This window comes from Cladosporium halotolerans (genome assembly GCF_011745625.1).
Source record: "Cladosporium halotolerans strain TM138-S3 chromosome Unknown Sca17, whole genome shotgun sequence".
NCBI lineage: Eukaryota > Fungi > Ascomycota > Dothideomycetes > Cladosporiales > Cladosporiaceae > Cladosporium > Cladosporium halotolerans.
Genome location: NW_027191468.1, coordinates 160,412 through 182,403, shown reverse-complemented (window position 1 = coordinate 182,403; position 21,992 = coordinate 160,412). Strand labels below are relative to the sequence as shown.

At 59.5% G+C, this 21,992-nt stretch overlaps 12 protein-coding genes across 12 annotated transcripts; 5 read left to right on the top strand and 7 right to left on the bottom strand.

Moving 5' to 3' along the window:
* The first annotated feature begins 413 nt into the window (after positions 1–413).
* Positions 414–1,699, top strand: WHR41_05001 (uncharacterized protein). The gene is made up of 3 exons (XM_069373607.1): positions 414–551; positions 619–1,360; positions 1,415–1,699. The coding sequence occupies exons 2-3, from the start codon at positions 860–862 to the stop codon at positions 1,661–1,663; spliced, it is 750 nt and encodes a 249-aa protein (XP_069228868.1). The 5' UTR covers positions 414–551; positions 619–859; the 3' UTR covers positions 1,664–1,699.
* On the bottom strand, positions 1,613–3,283 carry WHR41_05000 (uncharacterized protein). Its single transcript, XM_069373606.1, has 2 exons — positions 2,313–3,283; positions 1,613–2,260 (listed from the first exon to the last, which is right to left on the bottom strand). The coding sequence occupies exons 1-2, from the start codon at positions 2,626–2,628 to the stop codon at positions 1,713–1,715; spliced, it is 864 nt and encodes a 287-aa protein (XP_069228869.1). The 5' UTR covers positions 2,629–3,283; the 3' UTR covers positions 1,613–1,712.
* Positions 3,284–4,004: 721 nt separating this feature from the next.
* Positions 4,005–5,685, top strand: WHR41_04999 (uncharacterized protein; the record flags this gene model as incomplete). The annotated part of the gene is made up of 4 exons (XM_069373605.1): positions 4,005–4,132; positions 4,191–4,682; positions 4,755–4,889; positions 4,960–5,685. The coding sequence occupies exons 1-4, from the start codon at positions 4,076–4,078 to the stop codon at positions 5,683–5,685; spliced, it is 1,410 nt and encodes a 469-aa protein (XP_069229037.1). The 5' UTR covers positions 4,005–4,075.
* Positions 5,686–5,951: 266 nt separating this feature from the next.
* Positions 5,952–8,321, bottom strand: WHR41_04998 (uncharacterized protein). The gene is made up of 2 exons (XM_069373604.1): positions 7,670–8,321; positions 5,952–7,566 (listed from the first exon to the last, which is right to left on the bottom strand). The coding sequence occupies exons 1-2, from the start codon at positions 7,872–7,874 to the stop codon at positions 6,134–6,136; spliced, it is 1,638 nt and encodes a 545-aa protein (XP_069229036.1). The 5' UTR covers positions 7,875–8,321; the 3' UTR covers positions 5,952–6,133.
* A 1,153-nt stretch (positions 8,322–9,474) lies between these two features.
* WHR41_04997 (uncharacterized protein) lies at positions 9,475–11,846 on the bottom strand (the record flags this gene model as incomplete). The annotated part of the gene is made up of 2 exons (XM_069373603.1): positions 11,443–11,846; positions 9,475–11,377 (listed from the first exon to the last, which is right to left on the bottom strand). Exons 1-2 carry the CDS (start codon positions 11,796–11,798, stop codon positions 9,475–9,477), a joined length of 2,259 nt encoding a protein of 752 aa, XP_069229035.1. The 5' UTR covers positions 11,799–11,846.
* A 351-nt stretch (positions 11,847–12,197) lies between these two features.
* Positions 12,198–13,985, top strand: WHR41_04996 (uncharacterized protein; the record flags this gene model as incomplete). The annotated part of the gene is made up of 2 exons (XM_069373602.1): positions 12,198–12,901; positions 12,960–13,985. Exons 1-2 carry the CDS (start codon positions 12,803–12,805, stop codon positions 13,983–13,985), a joined length of 1,125 nt encoding a protein of 374 aa, XP_069229034.1. The 5' UTR covers positions 12,198–12,802.
* On the bottom strand, positions 13,915–14,646 carry WHR41_04995 (uncharacterized protein). The gene is made up of 2 exons (XM_069373601.1): positions 14,516–14,646; positions 13,915–14,459 (listed from the first exon to the last, which is right to left on the bottom strand). Exons 1-2 carry the CDS (start codon positions 14,516–14,518, stop codon positions 14,136–14,138), a joined length of 327 nt encoding a protein of 108 aa, XP_069229033.1. The 5' UTR covers positions 14,519–14,646; the 3' UTR covers positions 13,915–14,135.
* A 162-nt stretch (positions 14,647–14,808) lies between these two features.
* Positions 14,809–15,680, top strand: WHR41_04994 (uncharacterized protein). The gene is made up of 3 exons (XM_069373600.1): positions 14,809–15,196; positions 15,258–15,379; positions 15,437–15,680. Exons 1-3 carry the CDS (start codon positions 14,903–14,905, stop codon positions 15,501–15,503), a joined length of 483 nt encoding a protein of 160 aa, XP_069229032.1. The 5' UTR covers positions 14,809–14,902; the 3' UTR covers positions 15,504–15,680.
* On the bottom strand, positions 15,678–17,540 carry WHR41_04993 (uncharacterized protein; the record flags this gene model as incomplete). The annotated part of the gene is made up of 2 exons (XM_069373599.1): positions 17,112–17,540; positions 15,678–17,014 (listed from the first exon to the last, which is right to left on the bottom strand). Exons 1-2 carry the CDS (start codon positions 17,215–17,217, stop codon positions 15,678–15,680), a joined length of 1,443 nt encoding a protein of 480 aa, XP_069229031.1. The 5' UTR covers positions 17,218–17,540.
* WHR41_04992 (mitochondrial 54S ribosomal protein mL53) lies at positions 17,446–18,247 on the top strand. The gene is made up of 2 exons (XM_069373598.1): positions 17,446–17,679; positions 17,746–18,247. The coding sequence occupies exons 1-2, from the start codon at positions 17,496–17,498 to the stop codon at positions 17,856–17,858; spliced, it is 297 nt and encodes a 98-aa protein (XP_069229030.1). The 5' UTR covers positions 17,446–17,495; the 3' UTR covers positions 17,859–18,247.
* Positions 18,248–18,303: 56 nt separating this feature from the next.
* WHR41_04991 (uncharacterized protein) lies at positions 18,304–19,848 on the bottom strand (the record flags this gene model as incomplete). The annotated part of the gene is made up of 1 exon (XM_069373597.1): positions 18,304–19,848. The coding sequence occupies one exon, from the start codon at positions 19,846–19,848 to the stop codon at positions 18,304–18,306; it is 1,545 nt and encodes a 514-aa protein (XP_069229029.1).
* A 303-nt stretch (positions 19,849–20,151) lies between these two features.
* Positions 20,152–21,672, bottom strand: ipp1 (Inorganic pyrophosphatase). Its single transcript, XM_069373596.1, has 3 exons — positions 21,176–21,672; positions 20,526–21,073; positions 20,152–20,465 (listed from the first exon to the last, which is right to left on the bottom strand). The coding sequence occupies exons 1-3, from the start codon at positions 21,377–21,379 to the stop codon at positions 20,327–20,329; spliced, it is 891 nt and encodes a 296-aa protein (XP_069229028.1). The 5' UTR covers positions 21,380–21,672; the 3' UTR covers positions 20,152–20,326.
* Between the last annotated feature and the right edge of the window lie 320 nt (positions 21,673–21,992).

Sequence of the window (21,992 nt, the reverse complement as noted above, 5' to 3'; positions counted from 1 at the left end):
GGGTTGATTTCGTCTGGCTTTCACGTTTGCGTCCGATTTGAGGGCCAGAGGGCTAATCAAGGTCTGATTCCACCCCAGCGTGACAATATAATCAACAATGGTATGTTGAATCACCACCATTAGGGCGCTTGGTCTAGGGGTATGATATCTTCTTCGCACCTCTGTGGGTTTGGAGATGGTCGTGGGTTCAATTCCCACAGCGTCCAATGTTTTTGTTGTCCTCAAAGATCGATTGGAGTGAGGATCGAGCAGAATTTTGCCGGCTTCACACAACATCACGTGATGCAAATTCACGTGATCTGCCCGTTCCCCGATGGCCCGCTTCACATTCTCCAGGTGGAAACAGGTCATGGGTTCAATTCCTCAAGCGTGTTTTGGGATCTTCAGGCATCATTTGCATCGGAGGGGCAAGTGAAGCCTTCGAGTATAGACCTATCTCCAACCATGCAATTTATCATGCTTCCGCGAACTCTCTTTTGCACGTCTCGATCGATCATTCCAACGATCCCACACATGCCGGGCTCTTTTGCGGTTGGGACCATGATGTAGAGGTATGATCCACAACTTCCGGCTTTTCGAATTCTACGAAGACGAGCGACGTACTATCCTCCCCAGTAGACATTCAAAATCAAACTCTAATCTGGAGAACCAGAATGCATCCTATCGGTCGGTTCCACGCATTGTTAAGGTCGAAGGTGTGGTCGGGGTTTGGCTGGTGGATTATGTCCACATCGGGGTTAAACGCTCGACTTGACCGAAACTCCGGTGCAGCAGACAACATTAATGACGCAGGCTATATTACATATAAGACCTAGCGAACTGTGAAAGTACATTGTGTTCAAGACCATCAAAATTCGAAATGACATCCAAGACTATCATTCTCATCACTGGCGCCAACCAGGGTCTGGGCTACTACGCCGCCCAGCAACTCGCAGCGGAAGGCAAATACCACGTCCTCCTTGGGAGCCGTGATTTCAGCAAAGCCGAGAAGGCAATCCAATCCCTGATCCAGGACGAATCGGTCAAGGTTGATGGTAAAGACCTCGAGCCGATTCAGATTGATATCAACGACGATTCATCCATCGCCGCGGCTGCAAAGACCGTTGAAGACAAGTACGGAAAGTTGGACATCCTGCTCAACAACGCTGCAGTCGCTCTCACAGGCGAAGAAGATGCTCGCATCTCGGGACCCGCTCTGAGAGACCTCTACCGGAAACACTATGAGACCAACGTCTTTGGCACCGCCATCACTGCGGAGGCTTTCATCCCGCTGCTGAGGAAGGGTGAGAAGCGCCTTGCCTTCACGTCGTCATCGGTGGGCTCGCTTCATGCAGCAACCGAGGATGATCTTGTCCCAGGCGTAAGTCTCGCACGCCTCATCAGCAATTTCAGAATGCATGCTAACGCCACCCAGCAATACGTGTTGTACAGGTCCACAAAATCCGCCCTGAACATGATCATGGTCCAGTACGCGAAGCAGCTTCAAGACGAGGGTTTTATTGTCAGTGCATCAAACCCAGGCTACTGCGCTACCAACTTGAACTACTACTCTGGTCTCAAAGATCCGAGAGAAGGCGCCAAAGCGTTGATCAGATGTGCCACAGGTGCAAAGGAAGACGTGCATTGCTTGATGGTAAATGAGACGGGGACGGAGCCTTGGTAGGATAGCCATGGTAGAATGCGAAAACGTTCACATTTGTCTTCACTCTTCTCTACGCGTGATCAAGCAAGTAGGCACCGTCGATGACCAGCGTCGAGCCGGACACGTACTGGTTCACTGCAAAGTTCAAGACCGCCTGCGCATAATCCCTGGGCAGACCAGCCCTGCCAAACGGAATTCCCCACTTCTCTTGGAAGTGCTTCTTCTCGTTACCCTTGTCAGCCTCAATAGGCGTCATCTCACTAGGGAAGTAGCCAGGTGCCAGAGTGTTCACTCGGACTTCCAGGTGCTTGAAGTCAACGGCAAGCTGCTCTGTCAGGCTGATCGTGCCAGCCTTCGAAGCGTTGTAGGAGAACTGTCCGTTCTGACTCTCTTTGGTGATACCGGAAATGGAGCTGATGTTGAGGATGGAGCCAGCTTCCGGGTACCCGTTGTCTCTGGCAGCGCAAAGCAAAGGCAGGAAAGCGGCGGATGTGAAGTAGTAGCTTGCCACGTTGACCTTGTAGATCCAGGTCCAGTCATCGAAAGTTTGGTTGTTCATCATGGTCTTGCTGATCTCAGCGGGTGATCCTTGCGGCCTTCCGCTGGGGCCATAGTTCACTGTAAAATCAGTACACGCTGGCGATGAAGAATGGCATTCTCGACGACCTACCCGAAGTGACACCTGCATTGTTGACGAGGAAGTTGACAAATTTCTCCTTCTTAGCAATGGCGTCCACACCATCCTGGATGCTCTCCTTGTCCGTAACATCCATTTGAAGAGCAATGATGGAGCCACCACTGGGGTGCTGAGACTCAGCCTCCTTCAGCTTGTCGGCCCTGCGGCCAGTAACGTAGACCTTGACACCGTTCGCAGCGAGAGCCTTTGCAGTCACAAGACCAAGACCTGAGCCACCGCCAGTGACAACGGCGACCCAGCCTTTGATGTTGAAGAGGGAAGCAGCGCTGAGATCATCTTGAGAGGCCATGATGAAGGGAAGGGATATGCAGGAGATAGTACTGAACTGAACGGAAAGTAGGAGAACGCAAGACCTTTATTTTATGAGAGTGCTTGCGTGGAGTTCTTAAGGCGCCTAGCACGGCGGGCTCGTAGAGCACTCATCGGCATTAGATTATCCATCCCAGCTCGCCCACCAAAGACCGCCGGTCAAATAGCCGGTGGCTTGAAAGCAACACCGGAAAGTGGAGAGCCCACGCGGCGTACATCTCAGCATGCTCCACGCACGTCGGTCTCCAGCTCAAGAAAGGGTGGACTGAACACCTGCTCGTGAACTTTATCTTCAGCGACACGGCGATAAGCCATAATAATCGCATCGGTAGGATGAGCCTGACCGGGAGTCAGCTGCCCTTGCGTCCTGGAAGTCTTTTGCCATTCTCATACGCTCCAGAGATCTTGACTTCCTTCAGGAACCACAACTGCGTCGCCCATCAAGAACATGCAGATGAGCTAACAGTGCAAGAGCCACGTGTTGTGATGTGTGACAAGACAGGACAACTCGAACGACTGGACAATGCTGACCCACAATCGCCTCTGCAGATACCCCTTAGCGTCAGGATGCTTTACGCTGCTTTGGTGGCAAAATTCATCCATCTACAACATTCTCATGCGTGTCTCATCCCTATGGCTTGCGTCGCATCAGTCATCAAATGATCTTCATGGATATCAGTGGATGTTACTGTTACGTCCCCTGAGTCGTCATCTTACGTGTAGTCTTACCTCGCGAGTACCTCTGGATACAAAAGCCGTCTTCGCTAGGACACGTTCCGGAACAAGCAGAAGTGGCCAACTTTGATACCCGGACCTTCGCACAGTCATGAGGTAGTTGTAGCCTAGCGATGCTGATGCGTGATATGTTCTTCATGGAAGATCCACTGTTAACAAAGCCTCTTGCTGAGTATCACAGACTGGACAAAGTGTCACAAATTGAGCTCCGCTTCTCATCCCTCGTTATTATTCGCCGCTTGGAATCAATCAAAATCAGAGGTGAACGCTGAACAGGCTCTGGCGGTTGTTTTCCGACCTATTCGTGCCGCCTAGGGGACGCATAGTGCACTGTCTCATTCTCTGAAACTTCCGAAGTACATCATCAATCCGAGAGGCGATACACCACCATCTTTCGGACAAGCAGCTGTCTCACTTCGTATTTCAATTGGCCAAATCAAGGCTTAACGGGAAGAGTCCTCATGTAGGCATCTAGATTTCGAACGTGCCGAGCCTCCATGTGAGATGGATACTCCCGAGCGCGCCATGTTGCCTAAAACGGAAAGGTGTTTTTATGACAGACGGTTCCTGGGCTTCAGCCCTGGGGCTGACTGATTGCAGTGGCACCACGTTTGTCATCGCGGTTTAAGAACGCACCATCCTTTTGCTGACTGTCATGGCGAGCATGTTTCCCATTGAAGTCACATCTCGCGATGCCAGGTGTTCCCACCAGTCGTGGCTGCGAAGCCTGTCGGAAGCAGCGCAAGAAGGTCAATTTACAAGTACGACGCTCAAGACAAGAGTTCCCACTGACTCGTTGTCGTTTAGTGTGACCAGATGCAGCCCTCATGTTCGAGGTGCGCCCGACTAGGCCTGTCCTGTACTGGTGGAGGCGTGCGGCGATTCATCTTCGTAGACGAGATGGGCGGCAAGCCCAGGCCCAGACAGGCGAATCGACACCGTACCGTGTACCTGAAGGGTCCTATGCAAGCAATCGCTCCCAATGCGCATGATTCGCTACTCGCTTTATTGATCAGCAAGCTTTCGGTGAAGGACCTGAGATACGACATCGTGTGGGCCTATGGACCTCTCATGAGCGACATCCCCAAGCGACTGGGACACAGTGATGCTTTGGACGCTGCAACGACGGCTTTGACGCTTACTTTACCACCAAGTACTCATGCTCGCAGACAGCCACAAGCGCATGCTTTGCACAGCTACACTGAAGCGCTTGAAGCGATGCGACTGGCTCTTGCAGATCCCTTTCAATCCAATAGCATCGACACAATGTGCGCGGCGTACTTCCTACTATTGTGTCAGGTATGTAGACATCTTCCCGTGGCCCCCTTTTATCCAATATCGATCCATGTATCATCGTCTGATCAGACTCAGGATAAGATCGGAGCACCGAAAGACATCGGGGTACATGTAACCGGCCTTTCGCACATGCTCAACAACCCCTCAGCCGAGTTCAATCCAAGCGATGATTTCGACCTGAGCCTCATAGTCATCCTCTGTTCCATCATGGTAGGGAACTCTGCCCTTTTCCCACCAAACCAGAAGACCCTCCGCCTGACCCTGCAATCATACTTATTAGAACGCCGAAATCCTCCTCGACCCAACCCTCTCCCCCTCCCCCACAAGCCGCTGCTGGCCCCTCTACACCCTCTACACGAACCGAACCACCAGCCCCCGGCCCACAATCGACCCGGACCTCGCCCTCTTCTCCGAGATCTCCCTGCTCGTCACCGGCCTCTCCCGCTTCTTCTCGCACCCGAACCCCGGGCCCGAAGCCCTCACCTACTACGCAAGCCTCTCCCACCTGGCCCACGACCACCGCGCCCGCCTAGACCAACTCCGCGCCCAGCTCCCCTCCCCCCCGAATCAACCCCTCTCCCCGCCCGCCGCGGCCGAAGAAGCGAAACCCTACCTCCGCCTGCTGCGCAGCTACGGCCTGACGCTCACGCTCGGCCTGATCGTGGACGCGGCGCTCGCGCGCGCGCACAACGGCGGCGGCAGCAGCAGCAGCGACGGCTGGGCGTTCGCGAGCGAGCTGGTCGCGCTCGCGCGGGAGACGGCGCGCTTCAGGCCGCTGGGCGCGACGTTCATGGGGCCTTATTTGAATACTGCGTGGGCGCTGGGGGATTGCGAGGCGAGGGGGAGGTTGGAAGGGGAGCTGGAGAGGGCGGGGGTGGAGTTTGAGGCGGAGAGGGCGAGGGTTCTGGCGGGGAAGTTGGGGAGGTCGATGGCGGGGTTGAAGGAGAGGGTGGATGGGGAGGTGGGAAAGAAGGGGGCGGACTTGGTTGGCGAGGTTGAGGTATAGAGCATAGGGGCGGGTGATGCATATGCTTCTTGGTGTTAGAGTACGGGCTTTCCGGGAGTCTGAGGGATGCTAGGTTCTGTTATGGTGGATGCCTCTTTTAGACTTGAATTATAGAACGATAGTGCGAGATTGCGAAGTATCCCCCGAACTATCCAGTAAAACTAGGATCTCGCTCGGCAGCCTGATGCGCTAATAATCTTTCGAGTGAGACGTAGAGATCCTTAGAAACGTGCCTGTGCAGTTCTCCCCAGAGTTTCTCGCGAAAATTGGGAGCATCAAATCATTTGATTCACGAAGATACCGAAAACCCGATCAAAATCCAATCCGACCAACAGCAGAAGCGCTCACTCAGCCAAAGAGACATGCCTCGAACCAAAACGCACACGAACCCAAACCGCCCACCCATTCATCCAATCCCCCCAAAACCCTTCAGCTCCCTCCGACCAAATCACGAGTGCCCATTCGACCCATTCGGATGCCCGTTAGCCCCCTCAAGCCCAAACACATCCCTCAGCGCCTGCCCGAACCTCCTCACGCCCTCCTTGATATCGCCCAGCGGGGTAGCAGCGTACGTCGCGCGGAAAAACATCGCATCCCCATCCTTCTGGCCCTCCGGGCAGAACCACGAGCCCTTCATCAGCAGGGAGCCGCGCGCGACGACGGCGTGGAAGATCTCGTCCTCGATCTGCGCGCGACTTTTCGACGCGAACTGCGGGTGCCGGGCGTAGTCGATGCGGAACCAGTGGAACATGCCGGCGGCGGGCGGGGACCAGGAGGCGATGGCGCGGGGCACGTGGCGCTCGCAGGCGTCGAGCAGGACGTTGCGGCGCGCCGTGTACTCGGCGCGGATGTGCATGAGCCAGTCGAGGTAGCCGGCGTGGCCCCAGTGCTCGTCGAGGGTCTTGAAGAGGAGCAGCTGCGACATGCCGGAGGGCGACTGCGTGGAGACGTCGGCGTGCTGGCGGTAGCGCTCGACGATCTGCTCCGAGGCGGTGATCCAGCCGACGCGCGAGCCGGGCGCGATGACTTTGCTGAAGGAGTCGAGGCGCATGACGCGGCCGTCGACGTCGAGGGAGAGGTAGCTGGGGACGAGGGATTGGAGGAAGGCGGCGTGGGAGGCTGGAGGGGCGGCGGCGGGGGAGTCGAGGCCGGTGTAGGGGTCCATTTGGAGGAAGTAGTAGGGTTCGTCTTCGAAGATGATGAGGTCGTGCTTCTGCGCGACGGCGTAGATGTCTTTCCGTCGTTGAAACGGTTGAGTCGAGCCTGTCGGATTCTGCCCGGTTGGGACGGTGTACAGGATGAAAGGCTTCGCTCCTCCGCGGACAGACTCATCCCAGTTGGTGAGAACTTCATCGAGAGCGTCGGCGCGAAGACCATCGGCGTCGACGCTGACGCCAGCGACTCTGACGCCCATTGGGGCTGCAGCTTCGACGGCGGTCGGGAACGTGAACTCCTCGCTCAAGATCCAATCGCCGCGTTTGGTGAACATCCTGAGGCCCATATCGATCGCACTCGTCGAACCGACGGTCATGGTACAACTCCAGTCCTGATACGGGGGCGAATGGATGATCTCCGTGTGCTCGACGATCCACCGCAGGAACTGAGCAGCGCCGTAGCCCTGACCATAATTGAACGCCGTGGCGATATCAAAGTCGGAGATGCCTTCGGCGAGATCGTGCTTGCCAGCGGATACCGTTGAATAGTTTGATTTGGTGTCGAAAGAACCAGCATCCGGAACCTTGACGCTCACCTGCTCGAATGGAAAATATTCACTCGAGGGCAGGCCGCCGCCCAAAGAGATCATGCCAGGGTTCTTGAGATACTGCGCCGCGCCTTTGAGGGAGCTTGGCAGTCTGGTGCTCGACTCGAGACTGAATCGATCTGCAAGGATCACGTTAGTCCATGATCAACATAGGCGCAAGCATCTTCTGTGCAACGCGATCCGATCCGATCCACGACGCGACACAAGGAACGCTACACTTACGATCCCACCGCTTCGCCTTCGACTTGTGGGCGTGCACATTCCTGCCCTTGAACCGATCAACATCAGCAATAGCAGCAACGCCCGCGACAAGCCTGCCCTCCGCCGCCCTACGCTTCGCAACGCTCTGGATCGTCAAGCGGTCCGGCAGAGTGAAGGTCGAAGTGTCGGACTCGGGCAAGACGTCGATGGCCGCGGGAGGAGCCATGGCGTAGCACGAGAGCCAATGAGCCTGAGGGTGCGAGAAAATAGTTCAAGCAATCGGCCGTCTGATTGGATCGTTGGCCTGCCGTTCGAAAGATTGGATGGATGGATGGCTGGATCGAGGCGTTCAAGAAATCCCACGCGCGATCCCACGACGACTTGCCGTTTCGGTCGAAGCACGCGGCTAGGGCTTGGGGGTAGTTGTGGGAAAAAGGCAGCAGACGGGACGAGAGGATTGGTCGATGCGGACTGGCTTGCAACACCCCACGCGAGGATGTCAAATAGGGAGGTAGGGGTGGAGGTGGTGGTGGTGTCGTGGGAGGGAGATGATGACACGGGGAGAGGGAGGCAAGACGCAGACGAGGGTGACTCTATCAATCGCGTGTAGGGCGTAGGATTGGGTTCAAGAAGGGCCGGGGAGCGAGGCGGCAGACCCACCGGGCCCCGGGGAGGCAGCACCGATGTTTGGGGCTGGCAGGCTGGTCCGGGGGGGATCTACTGTAATCGTGGCGACTGGCGCGCTGAGGCGGTCTGTCGTGGCAGAAAGGTCAAGCTGTGTGTCAAAGCAAGCCCAAGCAGCCCACGCAGCCCGCGAGCCGGTGGTGGCATGTGACGGCAAAGCAGAGCCGGCGCCATCGACACGTGCGGTGCCGCGGGGAAGGCGTCATCCGCATTTGGCGGTTGTTATCGGCTTATCGCTGTCGCTATGTAACAAGCCGCCTGCGACCCGCACGGAGAGGTGCGGATGCTCCGCTTGCTGGACCGCGAGAGTTTGTCTTTAGCGGTAGGGTTTCGAGGAAAAGTGTGTCGCGAGACACGCAAGGAGTGCCCTTCCATCGCAGGCGGTGAGCGCATCATTCACCGGCGAGCCAGAGTTGGCATGTGAGGATGCGAGGAGGTGAGGGGGATTCGGCATTCTGCAGCCTGCGACGTCGTTATCGAAGGCGTGTATGTCAGACGGTAGTTCATCATTGACCGTAATGATACAGAAGTCCCCGCAGAGCTGGCTGCCATTGAGGTGCATTGCATCAGGACTGCAGGTGTCTAGACGACGTGCAGCGTTATAGGGCGTCGGTGCGTCTCGCGGGGATGCACGCACCTCACCCGCCGCGTTGGCGCATAACCGAGCATTCATCGCCTATCTGAGAGGGATTGGACATTCTGGGGCTTGAGCTATCTTACAGGATGATTGAGAGCGATTTATGTCGGAAGCAGACGTCTCTCTCTCCCACATCTACCATCAGACATCACGAAGAGTAGCAAGGAGATGGCCTCGATCATCGACTATTCTGAAAACCAATGCCTACTCAGATGACGGAGAAAAAAAATCATGCCATTCAAGATACCAAATACGCGAAGTGGGTATAGAGCGTGCGGCGCGGCCAAAGAAACAACCAGCCCTCTAACCGCCCCTTCTTCCCTCCCCTCCCCTCCCCTCCCCCTCCATCCTCACCAAACACATACATACAAAGAAAAAAGCATCCCCGCCTCCCAATGCATGATGAATACCACAGGTAGTAGCACGCCGCCCCTCGCTCGCCCGCCCCGCCATTCGCGAAAGGCAAGCGGCGTCCACGCACTCAAGCCCAGCGACAACAACAGAACTAATACTGCTCTTCCGGACAATCGAAAGCAAGGTGGCCGTCCTTCTCGCACAGCGCGCACCACTTGTCGTCGTCCACGCCGTCAGCAGCAGGCTTCGGCAGGGCCTCGGCCTGCTTTTTCGCCGCCGCCGCAGCAGCAGCAGCAGAGTCTTCGTTCTCCTTGCCCAGGCTCAGCGGCTTGGGCATCGCGGCGGGCTCGCGCTCGCGCTCGCGCTCGTCGTCCCCGTCATCGCCGCCGCGCGCCTCGGATGCCATCGAGCGCAGCGACGTGCAGTCCAGCGTGTCGTGCTCGGCGCTCTTGCACAGCTCGCAGAAGACCGCGTCGGCGGCGCTGTGCGATTCGTCCTCGTCGGCGGCGGACGTCTCTTCCTCGAGCGTCGGGGCGCTGGGCGCGGCGGCTTTGACGGTGTCGCGGCGCGGGCGCATGGGGAGGGCTTTCTCGGTGGCTTCGCTCTCGTGGCGCGCGTGGCCGTTGGGCTTCGCGGAGGCGGAGGCGGAGGCGGTGTCGCGGCGGAGCTGCTCGAGTTCCTTCTCGAGCTCTTCGCGCTCGGAGCGGGATTCGTCGAGGGCGTCTTGGAGCCGCTTGACTTCTTCCGGGTCGGCGGGTGAGCTGCCGTTTGTGGCGGCAGCGGCGGCGGCGGGGGCGGCGTGGCCGTCGCTGAGGCCGTGGATGATGGCCTTCAGGCCTCTGATCTCGTCGTCCTTGGCCTCCAGCTCCTTCGGCGAAGCGACGCTGCCGCCTGCGTCTTTCAGCGCGGCGGCGGCTTTCTCGCGCTCTCTCCTGAGCTCCGAACGCCCTCTCTCCACTTCACCGCGCAAGAACTCGACTTCCCCTCGCGCCTCAGCCTCGCCCCTCCTGCTCTCCTCAAGCCCCTCCTCCAGCTCCGCGACCAGCTCCTCAAGCTGCTTCAGCTGCTCGGCGACGCCCTCGAAGTCCTCCTGGTTCTGCCGCATGTCCTGCAGCTCGGCGATCTGCGCGAGCAGGTCCCTCTTCTGTTCCTCGTAAACGCGCTCCGTCTCCGTGGACGCCATCTCGAGGCTGTCGAGCGTGCTGCGGAAGTCGGCGCGGTGCGCGTCGAACTCGGCCGTCAGCATCGAGATCTTCTCGTTCTTCTCGCGCAGCGCCTGCCGCAGCTGCGGCGTGTTCTTGTCGTCGTCCTCCGACGACGCGCGGCCGCCGCCAGGCGTCAGCCCGCCGCCGTCGGCGGGGATCAGGCCCGACAGCTCTTTGACGCTGGCCTCCATCTCCGCCAGGTGCGAGGCCTGCTCTTCGAGGCGGCGGTCGCGCTCCGCGAGCTGGGATCTGAGCTTGGGGATTTCGGAGTCCTGGCCGTGCGCGCTGCCTAGTCTTGAGGGCGAGCGTTGGGGTTGCGAGAAAGAGGCGGCGGAGCTGCCGCTCATCATGCGGCCGTTTTGGCCGGCTCCGTCTTCGTCGCCTCGGTGTCCGATTCTTGAGCCTGTGCGCGAGTATGGGCGTGGAGTAGGGCCACCAGGAGGGCGAGTAGAGGTGGATGCCTTCAAGGATTGCTTGCTTGGGGTGGTACCGAGCGGCGGGCGGCCTCCCCTGACGCTTTGTGAGAGCCCTTTCGCAGCAGGCGTGGGAGCGAGGTTTGGCTGCCTTCTGAGCGGAGATTCTGGTCTAGGCAGAGAGGGTCGCTTTGGCTTCAATGAGGGGCTAGACGGCCTCGCGCCAGGCCCGACCGATTGCGAGAACTTAGCAGGCAAGGCGGGCGTGGGCGGTGTGTATCCCTTGTTTGTCCTCCTTCCATTGAACGTGCTGTGCGATGGTGTCTGAGGCGTGCCAGGATACGAATCGGTGCCGGCGGATGGTGAGCGTCGCTCTGCGCGGTGGACGGGTAGGAATATGCCGGCGCCAGGGACGGTCGTGTGGAAGTACTGAGTGCTGTGATCCCTCCTGTCAGCGTGGTGTCCTTCAGTGAGCGAATGTCTCTACGCGCTCATGCATACCCATCGACATCACCATCGTTCTTTCCCCTCGCCGCAAACTCCCTATCCAGCTCAACGCCCACAAACCGCCCCGTCTTCCCTCTCACACTGCCCACAAATCGCACTGTTCCATACATATCCCCAGGCACATTGACCGCATCTCCAACCTCCAACCCCGCCCCAACACCAGAAGGCGTCGCAGGCATGTTGCCGGTCAACGCGAGCAGCGACGCTTTGCGGTTGATATCGGCAGCGGAGGAGCGCAGGGAAGGCGACGAGGCCGACGCCTTGCGGATTCCAGAGCGTTGCAGGGCGGCAGACGAGGTGGCGGAGCGAAGCTGCTGCTTGGGCGTCGTCCGGTTGTGGTAGGCAGACATGTGTTTGGTATGGCGCGCTGGGCGCGGGGACAGGGATCACGGCGGGTGGGAGGGAGGCTGCGGGCGTGACGGCGCGGAGTCGGGAGTCAACCGCGTGTGGGCGGGTGGATTAGGCGTGCTGGGAGCGGATTGGGCGGCGCGGGCGCGCCTGTGTGAGATCTCGGGAGCGGCTTCTTGCAGGTTGTCTGTGATGTGATGTGATGCGAGTGATGCTGCTGATGATGATGTGAGACGAGAGGCAGACGGCCGGGGGCGGAGCAGCTTGTCGATGATGTGTTTTTTTCTGGCATGAACGGTTGGTGGGTGCTGGCGAGGCCGGGCGTCCGTCGTGATTTGCGGCCCTCTCTGCCCAAGTGGGACGGACCAGGTATCGGTGTACGCGGGCTCACGTGGCGGCGCGATGCCTGCGGCGAGGCGAGCAGCGCGCAAGGACCGGACAGCGGGCGCTCAGGCACACGGCACGCTTGCACGAGCACACTGGCATTGATGATCCGTGTCTGCGGCCGACCAGATTACGGGAGAATGCCGCCGACACGGCGTGCTTGATCCAACAATGAGCGATTCCGGCATTGGGCCTCGCTCAGCCTGCGCAGACGCTGGGTGAACAGAGCGTTCGCAATGACGATGGCGGTCTGCAGACGGAGGCCTGAGGCGGTTCGTCGACACAAGGTGATATCGCGAGGCGTTTGTCTGCGGCTGCTACAAGACAATTATACGGGACTCGCATGTGCTGATCGAGATAATCTCGCCCTCAGACCAGACTGCAACCCGGGAATAGTGCAGGAGGAGGCAGTCGCAGGCGCTTCTCTGCCCTGCGCTTCCACGGCGCCAGAGCTCTGCTCCCCCAGTCGGCCAGTCGGCCAGTCCACAGCGACAGCTTCCACCTGCCGATTCCAACCTCGGCATCTGCCCTCCGCATTCGACACACCCACTGCCTCCATACACCACCGCTTCCCATCCCGAGCGCAGTTGCCATGTAGGATCAATGCCAGCACTGTCCCACCATGGCAGGCCGTATTAGACAACCCATCGACCTCAAGTCGCTTGAGCGCTACCTCGACGCTAACGTCCCCGAGATCAAGACGCCGCTGGACGTCAAGCAGGTGGGCTGCACAGCAAGATCTCATGACAAGCCACGATTCGGCTAACCCACCACCGTAGTTTGGCTATGGACAAAGTAATCCCACCTACCTGCTAAAAGCCGCAGACGGCAACAAGTATGTCATGCGCAAGAAGCCTCCCGGAAAGCTGCTCTCCAAGACCGCCCACCAAGTCGACCGCGAGTACCGCATCCTCCACGCTCTAGAGAAAACCGACGTCCCTGTACCCAAAACCTACTGCCTCTGCGAAGACGAGTCCGTGGTCGGAACAGCCTTCTATATCATGTCTTTCCTCGACGGCCGCATCTTCGAAGACCCAGCCCTCCCAGACGTTAGCCCCGAGCACCGCAGAGAAATGTGGTACTCCGCCGTCACCACCCTCGCCAAATTCCACCGCGTGAGCCCAGCGAGCGTCGGACTGGAGAAGTTCGGCCGCCACGGCGGCTTCTACAACCGCCAGCTGAAGACATTCGCAACCATCTCAGAGAGCCAGGCGCAGGCCAAGGACAAGGACACCGGGGAGCCCGTGGGCAAGATCCCGCACTACGACGAGATGGTGGACTTCTTCAAGGACGGCGCGACGCAGCCGGCGGACCGCTCGACCTTCGTGCACGGCGACTACAAGATCGACAACGTCGTCTTCCACAAGACCGAGCCGCGCGTCATCGGCATCCTCGACTGGGAGATGAGCACGATCGGCCACCCGCTGTCCGACCTGACCAATCTGATGATGCCCTACACGACGGCGTCGTCCTCGCGCGCCCGCACCGCCGACCGCGCCAACCCGGCCTTCGTCGCCGGCGCCACGCCCGGCCTGCCCTCGCAGGCCGAGTGCAAGGCCTGGTACGCGCAGGTCGTCGGCTGGCAGTACCCCGCGAAGGAGTACACGTGGGGCGAGGCCTTCAACATCTACAGGGGCTCGATCATCATGCAGGGGATCGCGGCGCGGTTCGCGCAGCGGCAGGCGAGCAGCGAGAAGGCGGGCGACTACGCGAGGCAGATGAAGCCGTACGGCGAGCTGGGCTGGGAGCTGGTGCAGGATTGCAAGCGGCAGATCGTGGGCGCCGGGGAGAAGGCGCGGCTGTGATCTAGCTAGAAAGTACATTTGCCGTGTGTGCCATATCATCGCAGAGGTAGACCGTTAGTTAAACTTGACTGACTGATATATCCGCCCTTACGCCCTCGTCCATCCATCCCATATTCACACAACGCAACCCCATCCCGTCCGCTAAAAACCCTAAAGCACCTTGTTCTTCCCCTCGCTCATCGCCGTGCCAAACGTCCAAAGCCCAAAGCCCGCGAGCAAGCTCAGCCCGATCGGCAGCGTCTTCTGCGTCTTGATCGCGCGCGGGATGCTGCTGCCGGCGAGCACGACGGAGGCCAGCAGCGCGAGCTCGACGCCGTACTGCTGCTTCTGCTGGATGCGGTAGCCGCCGAGCGCGTAGAGAGCGCCGACCGTGCAGCCTGCCGCGACGGACGGGATGCTGCCGGTGCGGATGTAGCCCATGGTGCCGCCGCCGGCGGTGAGGGTCGCGAGGAGGAAGGCGGTTTGCGAGAGGGACTGGGAGGGGTAGGGTTAGGAAGGGACTGGGATTGTGAGAGGATTGGGAGGCGAACCATTTTGATTGATTGTTTCTGGTGTTGTATCAAGAACGGTGTGCTGCTACGGTCTGTCGAGAAGTGCTTTTCGAAGATCGCGTGATGTTGTTGTTAGATCAGACAACAATGCGCCGGTCAGCATTGGAGCTACGGTATACCTCGGCCGGCTGCCTCCGTCACCACCTATTCCCAGGGCTGGCGGCTGGCAGCTCCAGCAGCTGCGCGCACGAGCCAGCAGAGACGACGTTTCGGCGTTCGTGGAGAACGAGGGACCGACCACCGAAGAGCCACCTGGAGCTTGTGCTTGGCCGCGACGACTTCACGATCCGCCAATGACCATTGGAATCGCCGCGCAACTCCAACCACACTCCTTTCCCGCAGCAACACCACATCCGCAACACAACAATGGCACCCAAAAAGAACGCCGCCGCCTCTCCCTCGCCGGCCGCCGTGCCTCCCAGCGCAGCCAAACCGACCGCCGCCGTCACCTCTGCTTCTGGCACGCCGACCAAAGCCGCGAACAAGCCCTCGACAAAAGATATCCGCAATGCGCAGGATATGCAGGAGATCGCCGTGGGGATGTGGAACAACTACGTCGACAAGACGCCGCAGCGGGTGAAGCTGCTGGACGCCTTCCTGGTGTTCCTGATGACCGTGGGGATGTGGCAGTTCGTGTACTGTGTGATTGCTGGCAACTTTGTGAGTTTGGATATGCGCATTTGCTGGAGGTGACAAGGATCATGCTGACAAGATATTTTAGCCCTTCAACGCTTTCCTCTCTGGTTTCTCGGCGACCGTTGGCCAGTTCGTCCTCACTGTCAGCTTGCGCATCCAGACCAACCCGGAGAACAAGGCGGATTTTGAGAGCATTTCACACGAGCGGTATGCACGTATCAATGTCGAATACACTGGCAACTAAAGACTGACGAACACCCACAGAGCATTTGCGGACTTCATCTTTGGCAGCATGATATTACACTTCTTCTGCGTCAACTTCATCAACTAGGGCAGATATACCCGGAGACTTTACCAAGCGCAAAGGATAGCATTGGCGTTCCCAAGCGAGCTCAAAAGCAATCGATAGATGTACCATCACGAACACAAACTCAGACCACAGGATACAGGGACGAAATTCGCCTTCAATTATTATCACAATTGATTGTATGAACTGGGTATTCCGTCATGTCGTTCTGTCATCCATCGCCTGGTCACTCGAGTCTCCAACCGGCGTGCCAGCACCAGAGGCTCCCAGACTCTCAAGTCCCCTGCCAGCCATACCCAGACCAAGTCTAGGCCTCTCTTCGTCCTCGCCATCTTCGCCAGCACCTCCATTCCCCAAGAATCCCAAACCCCTTCCAGCCTCCAGCAACGCAGGAGTCCCCTCCTTCGTCGCAGCCCCACTCGCAATCCCCTTCTCCCTCCTCAACGCCTCAAACTTCTCCCCCGTCTCCCTCAGCGCCTTCTGCACCCTCACCTCCTCCTCCCCAATCCTCACCTTCTCCCTCGCCAGCGCCTCCATCTCCCCAACCCTCTCCATCCTCGCCGTCTGCATCCCCTCCAACTGCGCCCTCAACCTCGCAATAACCCCCTCCAAACTCGGCAACGGCGCGATCTTCGGCGGCGTCCGCGGCCTCCCCTCCTCCTCCCCTCGCCCCGCAGCCCCAGCCCCAGCCCCATAAGCCCCATGCCTCGTCTGCGCCGCCTCGAACGCCTCGTTCCGCTCCCGCTCGCTCTCGTCCCCGCTCTCGCTGCCGGCCTCCTCCGCCTCAGCAGCCGCTATCCGCTCCGCCATCTCCGCCTTCCGCCGCTCCCTCTCGCCGCCCCGCGTGCTCTCGTCCATGCGCACGCGCGCCCCCGTCTCGCCCGTGAACTCGTCGAACCCCTCCATGACGTCCTCGTCGTCGCGCGCCAGCCGGCTCTCCGCCGCGCCATACTTGTCTTTCGGCCGCAGGATCAGCCGCCCGCTCTCGTCCCGCGCGACGTTGCCGTCCTCGTCCTCGTCGAAGCCCGGCTCGTCCGGGTCGAGCGAGACGAACTCGTCGGCCTGCGCTTCGAGCGCGAGGCGCGCACGGCGGGCCTTTTTCTCGGCGATTTCGGTCGCGGAGGGGATGGCGGAGGGCCGCTGCTGGGCGGAGGCCTGGTAGCGGGCGAGCGAGGAGCCGAATTTGGAATTGAGGTCTAGGGCCTGCGTGTTTGCGGTGACGCTGTCGGTGTCGGAGGGCGGGTTCTGGGGCGTGGAAGGGGTGCTGGCTCGCAGGGCCTGGAGGTCTGCGGCGGAGTAGGTGGGGGCGTTGTCGGCGGGCTCTTCGCTGGGGAGGTCGGAGGGTTGGAAGGAGGAGCGGGCGGAGGCGTTGCGCTGGACGGCGATTTTGGAGAGCGTGGAGCGCTTGGGGGTTATGACTGAGGCGGGGTCGGAGTCGGCGGTGTCGTCTTCGTCGGTTTGGAGGGCGGAGGGGCCGAAGGATTTGCGCAGGTTGGTGGATTTGCGTGGTTTGTTCGGTCGCTTGATTGCGGATTCTGTTGCTGTGAGGTCAGCGGGGGGTTCGGGCTATAGATTGGGACGCGTCAGAGATTTTGGTAAGAAGTAGCAGAAGGACGCTGGTGACTGACTGACCTGTTGGTGCTGAACCGCTGCCTGTGCTGTTTCCCATGGGCTCGTCGTCGTCGTCTTCTCCACCGATCTTGCGCGGTACGCGGCGCTGTGATGTAGATTTCTTCATGATGGCCTGGCAACCTCTAGACTGTTTGGTTTCAAGGGTCGGGTGGAAGCCGATTGAGCACGAGGATATGTGAGGTAGGTTGTGTGTAAAGGGCGAGCGAGAAGAGCGCAATTCAAGCCAAAGTCTCAAGCATGTGAACGGCCGCCAGCGAGTCGCAACCTTCCCAATTCGGCCATCCCAACTTCTCTCCTCCGCAAAGCCAAAGCCAAACCTCCGACAATCGTCTCCCGAAACACTTGCACCCTCCGGCACTATAAACCCTAGACGCCGCCAACAAGATGCTCACCAAATACCTCACCTCGGTCGCCACGGCCTTCTCGCCCTTCAACCCGAAATCCGGCAAGACGGCGCGCAACTTCCTTGCCCTGCTGCCGCCCAATGCCCGCACGACCATGGCTATCGACGTCAAGCTGCTCAACCAGGCACAAAAGGACAAGCCTGCTAGTTTGGACCTGAAGTTCAGTATGTTGATCTTCTTTCCCTACAATACCAACAGCGGAGGATGACTGGCTAACTTGGACGCAATAGAGGACGGCAAGGAAATGAAGCTGGACTTGGAGAAGATGAAGATTAAGGACATTCAGGCCGAGGTCAACAGGCATTCGAGGACGCTGCTGAGACAGGAAGAGCTTAACGGTTAAAGGGATAATAAGTTTCGTCTGGATCGAAAGACATTGAAGTGGAATAGGCGTGTTGTGAGGAACGGAGGCATCGGGGTTTGCAATGCCTGCATTCTCTGAGAGACGAGAAGTCATCGCGCGGGAATACAGAACGTGCGCGTGGGATTTAGGGATGGATCGGCGGGAATCGATATTGGGCTTCACTGCTATGGCACGGAGCTTGGTTGCCGTGCTTCTTAGACAGAGGTGCTTCCAACCAGACGAAGCAAGGACCGATTCACAAGGTGGAGGAGGACTGCGGATCGTGAACCGCTGTTCAGGAAGAACTTACGGCCCGAGCATCGATGGCTCGATTATACTGTAAAGCTAAATTTGTACAAACATAAAGGGTATCAACAAACGTCGCTAAACCTCGTTTCGTCAAAAATGAGCCTGAACCACCCACATGTGTATTGGCGGATCATGCTTAATCATCCTCCTCGCTCTCGACGCTCTCTACCTTCTCATCAGCTTCCTCGTTCAGCAGCTCTCCCACCTCCAGACTCTCAGCCAACAGTCGTCTCGCAACCTTCGCGCCGACCTTCATGTCTTCCTGCACAAGAGCCACAGCAACCTCTGGTACAAGCACCGCCTGCACGAACCCAGAGACGCCTCCAGCAACGCCAGAAGCTGCAATCAAAGGATCGCTGACAGCCAGCTCGCGCAGCCTTGCGGCGAAGTGCCCGAGGATATGTTCCGTCATCATCTTCTCGCCTCTGGGCCCATAGTACCCAGGCTTGACCTGTAGCTCATCCTCCACCTTCTTCCCAGCACCAGCCTCGTTGAAAGCCGACACTGCGGACCTCGTCGTTTTCGTGTTGACCAGATTCTGCAGCCTCTCCCTGTAAACCGACGGCGCCCGACCCTCCATCACATCCACGAGGCGCCCATGCTGAGCTTTCAAGCGCCCATCGAGACCCTCCCAATCAACCTCCGGATACGCCCGCTCGCTCCATATCCGCCTCGCGGCATCCGCCTTGTGATGCCGGCAAAACCGCTGCTGCCACTTGTAGCTCAGCGCCTTGCCGTGGTTATACCTGTCCTCGAACTCCTGCCTGAGCAGCACCGGCACGCTCGCGCCGCAGATCGCGCAGTCCGTTGTCGCAACGTACTCTTTCGGCTCGGGCAAGTCCAGCGTCCGCGGGTCGACCTCTTCCACCCCGCTGTCCAGCTCGCTCAGCTCGCTAAGCTCAGGCGAGTCCGGATCAGCAGCGCCTTCGACAGTCCTGGACCCAGTCTCCCCTTCTGGATTCTCCTCCGCCCCGAAAGCAAACATATCCGCGCCCTTCGCGACCTTGAACGTCGGCCCTTTCGCCGCCGCCGCCGCCGCCGCCGCAGAGCCTCCCGCCACCGGCCCCCTCGCAACCTGAAACCCGCCCTTCTTCCGGTCCTTCGGCGTCAGAATCCTCTTCTTCCCGTACGTCTTGACGCGGCCCGGCGGCGGCGCGTGGATGTTCGCCGTCGCTGGGCCTCCTCCGGCGCCGCTGCGCGCTTTCTTCCTGCGCTGCTGCGAGGCCTGCGAGGAGTTGAAAATCATGCCGTCGTCGTCGTCGTCGTCGTCGTCGTCGTCGTCTGAGCCGCTGGGAGCGGCGGGGTCGTCGTTTTCGTCGCTGGCGGCGCGCTTGGTGCTCGCGGGTTTTAGGAACTTGGTCGTAGGGGCCGCGGAGGGCGGCTTGCTGGCTAGTTCGCTCTGCTTTGAACTCGGCTTCTCTGGGACAGCAGTGCCCTTCTCCTCGTGGGCATCCGCATCCTCGTCGCTGCTCGAGGCGGGGTCCGCGTAGATGTCTTCTTCCCGCTGCTTTTCTTTTGCGCCCGCAGCTTTCCTGAACCCGGCCGTAGTCCCGATCGCTTTGCTGCCGTTTGAAGCAGGCGGCGTGGGCAGAGCGGAGACTTCGTGGTTGTCTTCTGTAGCGTGCGGCTTGCCGTTGACCTGCCTTAGCAGCGGGGCGGCGTTGCGGCGGAGGGACGGCATGGTGAGCGCTGCTGGTGCCCTACCTATGTTTGAGCGAACGTGCTCGCTGGTTTTGGGCCACTTGTGGCGGTGAGAGAGTAGAAGGGTGGCTAGGCGCAATCGTGGGTGAAAGCAAGGACATTGGACTTGAAGCTCGCGGTCCGGCGTTCGCGTCAGCTTCGACGCTCGCGCGACGCGAAGTCACGGGACTGGGTGGAAGTGGTGGGGCAGGGCAACTGCGAGCTCTCCTATATCGGCGGACGCGAGACGGTTCTACACAAACACACACTTGCACGCATGACTAAACATCGGTGACACTAGAAATTGGTTTCACATGCCTTCGTTCATTGCAAGCTTTTATCTATGCCGCCTTACGCACCACAGATCTGCAATTTTCGCCCCGCCATATTTCTTTTCCATGTATACCTTTTGAGAACGCATTCGTGCTGCAGCCGACCTTTTGTATATAAGTCTACAGCACAGCCGTAGGCTTGGAAATTCAAGCAGAGGCACCGGAGATGTAGAACCACTTGTCGATAGACGGGTCGATCGGGGCGGGAGCCTTCTCCTCACCCTTGGGGATGTTGAGGGTGGAAGCCTCGACGCGGTCGTTGCTGTGAGCGACAGAGGTGTTGGTGCTGCGAACATTGTTAGCTGCAGGGTCATGTTGTAGTGTCTTCTTCAAAACTGCGACTTACAGGCTGATGTCACCCTTGGGGGTCTTGCCGGAGATGAGCTTCTCCCAGGCCTCGGCGCACTCGCGGACGACGTCCATGGCGTACTTCTTGTTCTTGCACTCGCCGGAGAAGGCGAACTGGTTCTCGGGCTTGCCGTCGGGGATCTTGTAGATGCGGAACCACTCGTTGGTGGCGCGGAGGAGGCCGGGCAGGTGCCTCTCGACGTCCTCGACGTCGTTAAGGCGCGGGGCCAGAGGGTCGTTGACGTCGATGACGATGATCTTCCAGTCGGTCTCGCCCTCGTCGAGGAGGGCCATGACGCCGAGGACCTTGACCTGCTTGACCTCACCGGGCTTGGCGACGAGCTCGCCGATCTCGCAGACGTCGAGGGGGTCGTTGTCACCGTTCTGCTTGGTCTCGGGGTGGGTGACGTTGGGGTCCTCCCAGGTCTGGGGGAAGGCACCGTAGTTCCAGAGGTAGCCCTTGTGGGGGAAGCAGTTGCGGACGAAGCGCAGCTTGCCCTTCTTGGTGTCCTGCTTGATGGGGTTGAGGGGCTCCTCCTTGGAGATCTGCGGGTGTTGACGGTCAGCTGGAGCTCACTTCAATGGCCATTGGCGTCGGTCTGCGTTGCCGACGCACGGCGGCAAACAGGGTGTCCTATTGCTACGCACCTCCTGCTTGGCGTTGGTCCAGCGGGGGATCTCGACGATCATGTTGAGGACGGTCTGCTGCTCGTTGGCGTAGAGCGGGATGTCGTGGAAGGGCGAGACGGGCACGCCATCCTTCTCAATGTAGATGCGGTGCTCGAGGGTGTGGGGAGCACCGATCTTGCGCGGGGTGAAGACGCTCGGGGCGTTGGACATCGTCTGGGCCATGGCTGCGGTGATTCCGGTGTTCTTGGAAGAATCGGAGTTGGCGATGGAGGAGGAGGAGGAGAGGTGACGACGCAGCTGGGCCGCGCGCGAAGAGGGTGTGTTGGCAGGAATTTTGTCGGCGTTGGCAGGCGTGGTGGGGCAGCGAGGGGTCGTTGAAGTCGGTCGTGGGGGTTGATGATGCGGCGCCAGCGTAGAAAGCGTCACGGCGAGCGCGGCCGGGCGGTGGTGAAACGGGGCGCGCTGGAGGGCTCGGGCTGGCTGGGGCCTCAATGGATGCAGGGCGGTGAGGGCGCGCGCGGCCGGCATCAGGTGGGCGGCGCAGAGGGCAATTTAGCTAGGCTGGCCGGGACTGCTGAGGGCGGCGCAGGCCGAGGGTATGCGGGTTCTGCCTTTTGCCTAGGTATGAGGAGTGTCTGCGTGGCGGCGGCGAGGCTCTGTGACGGTGGAGAATCGTGAAGCCTGCAGATCCCCTGTTGCCACACCTCCTCCCGTCCGTTTTTCGTGCCGCTCGGCTGTCGTTAGGAGCCGCGGCGGGTGCACGTACATGCGGTGCGGTACAACACATCACGTCAGTGCGTTGGAGACATGCCGCGGCGGCGATGGTGCTACGTGA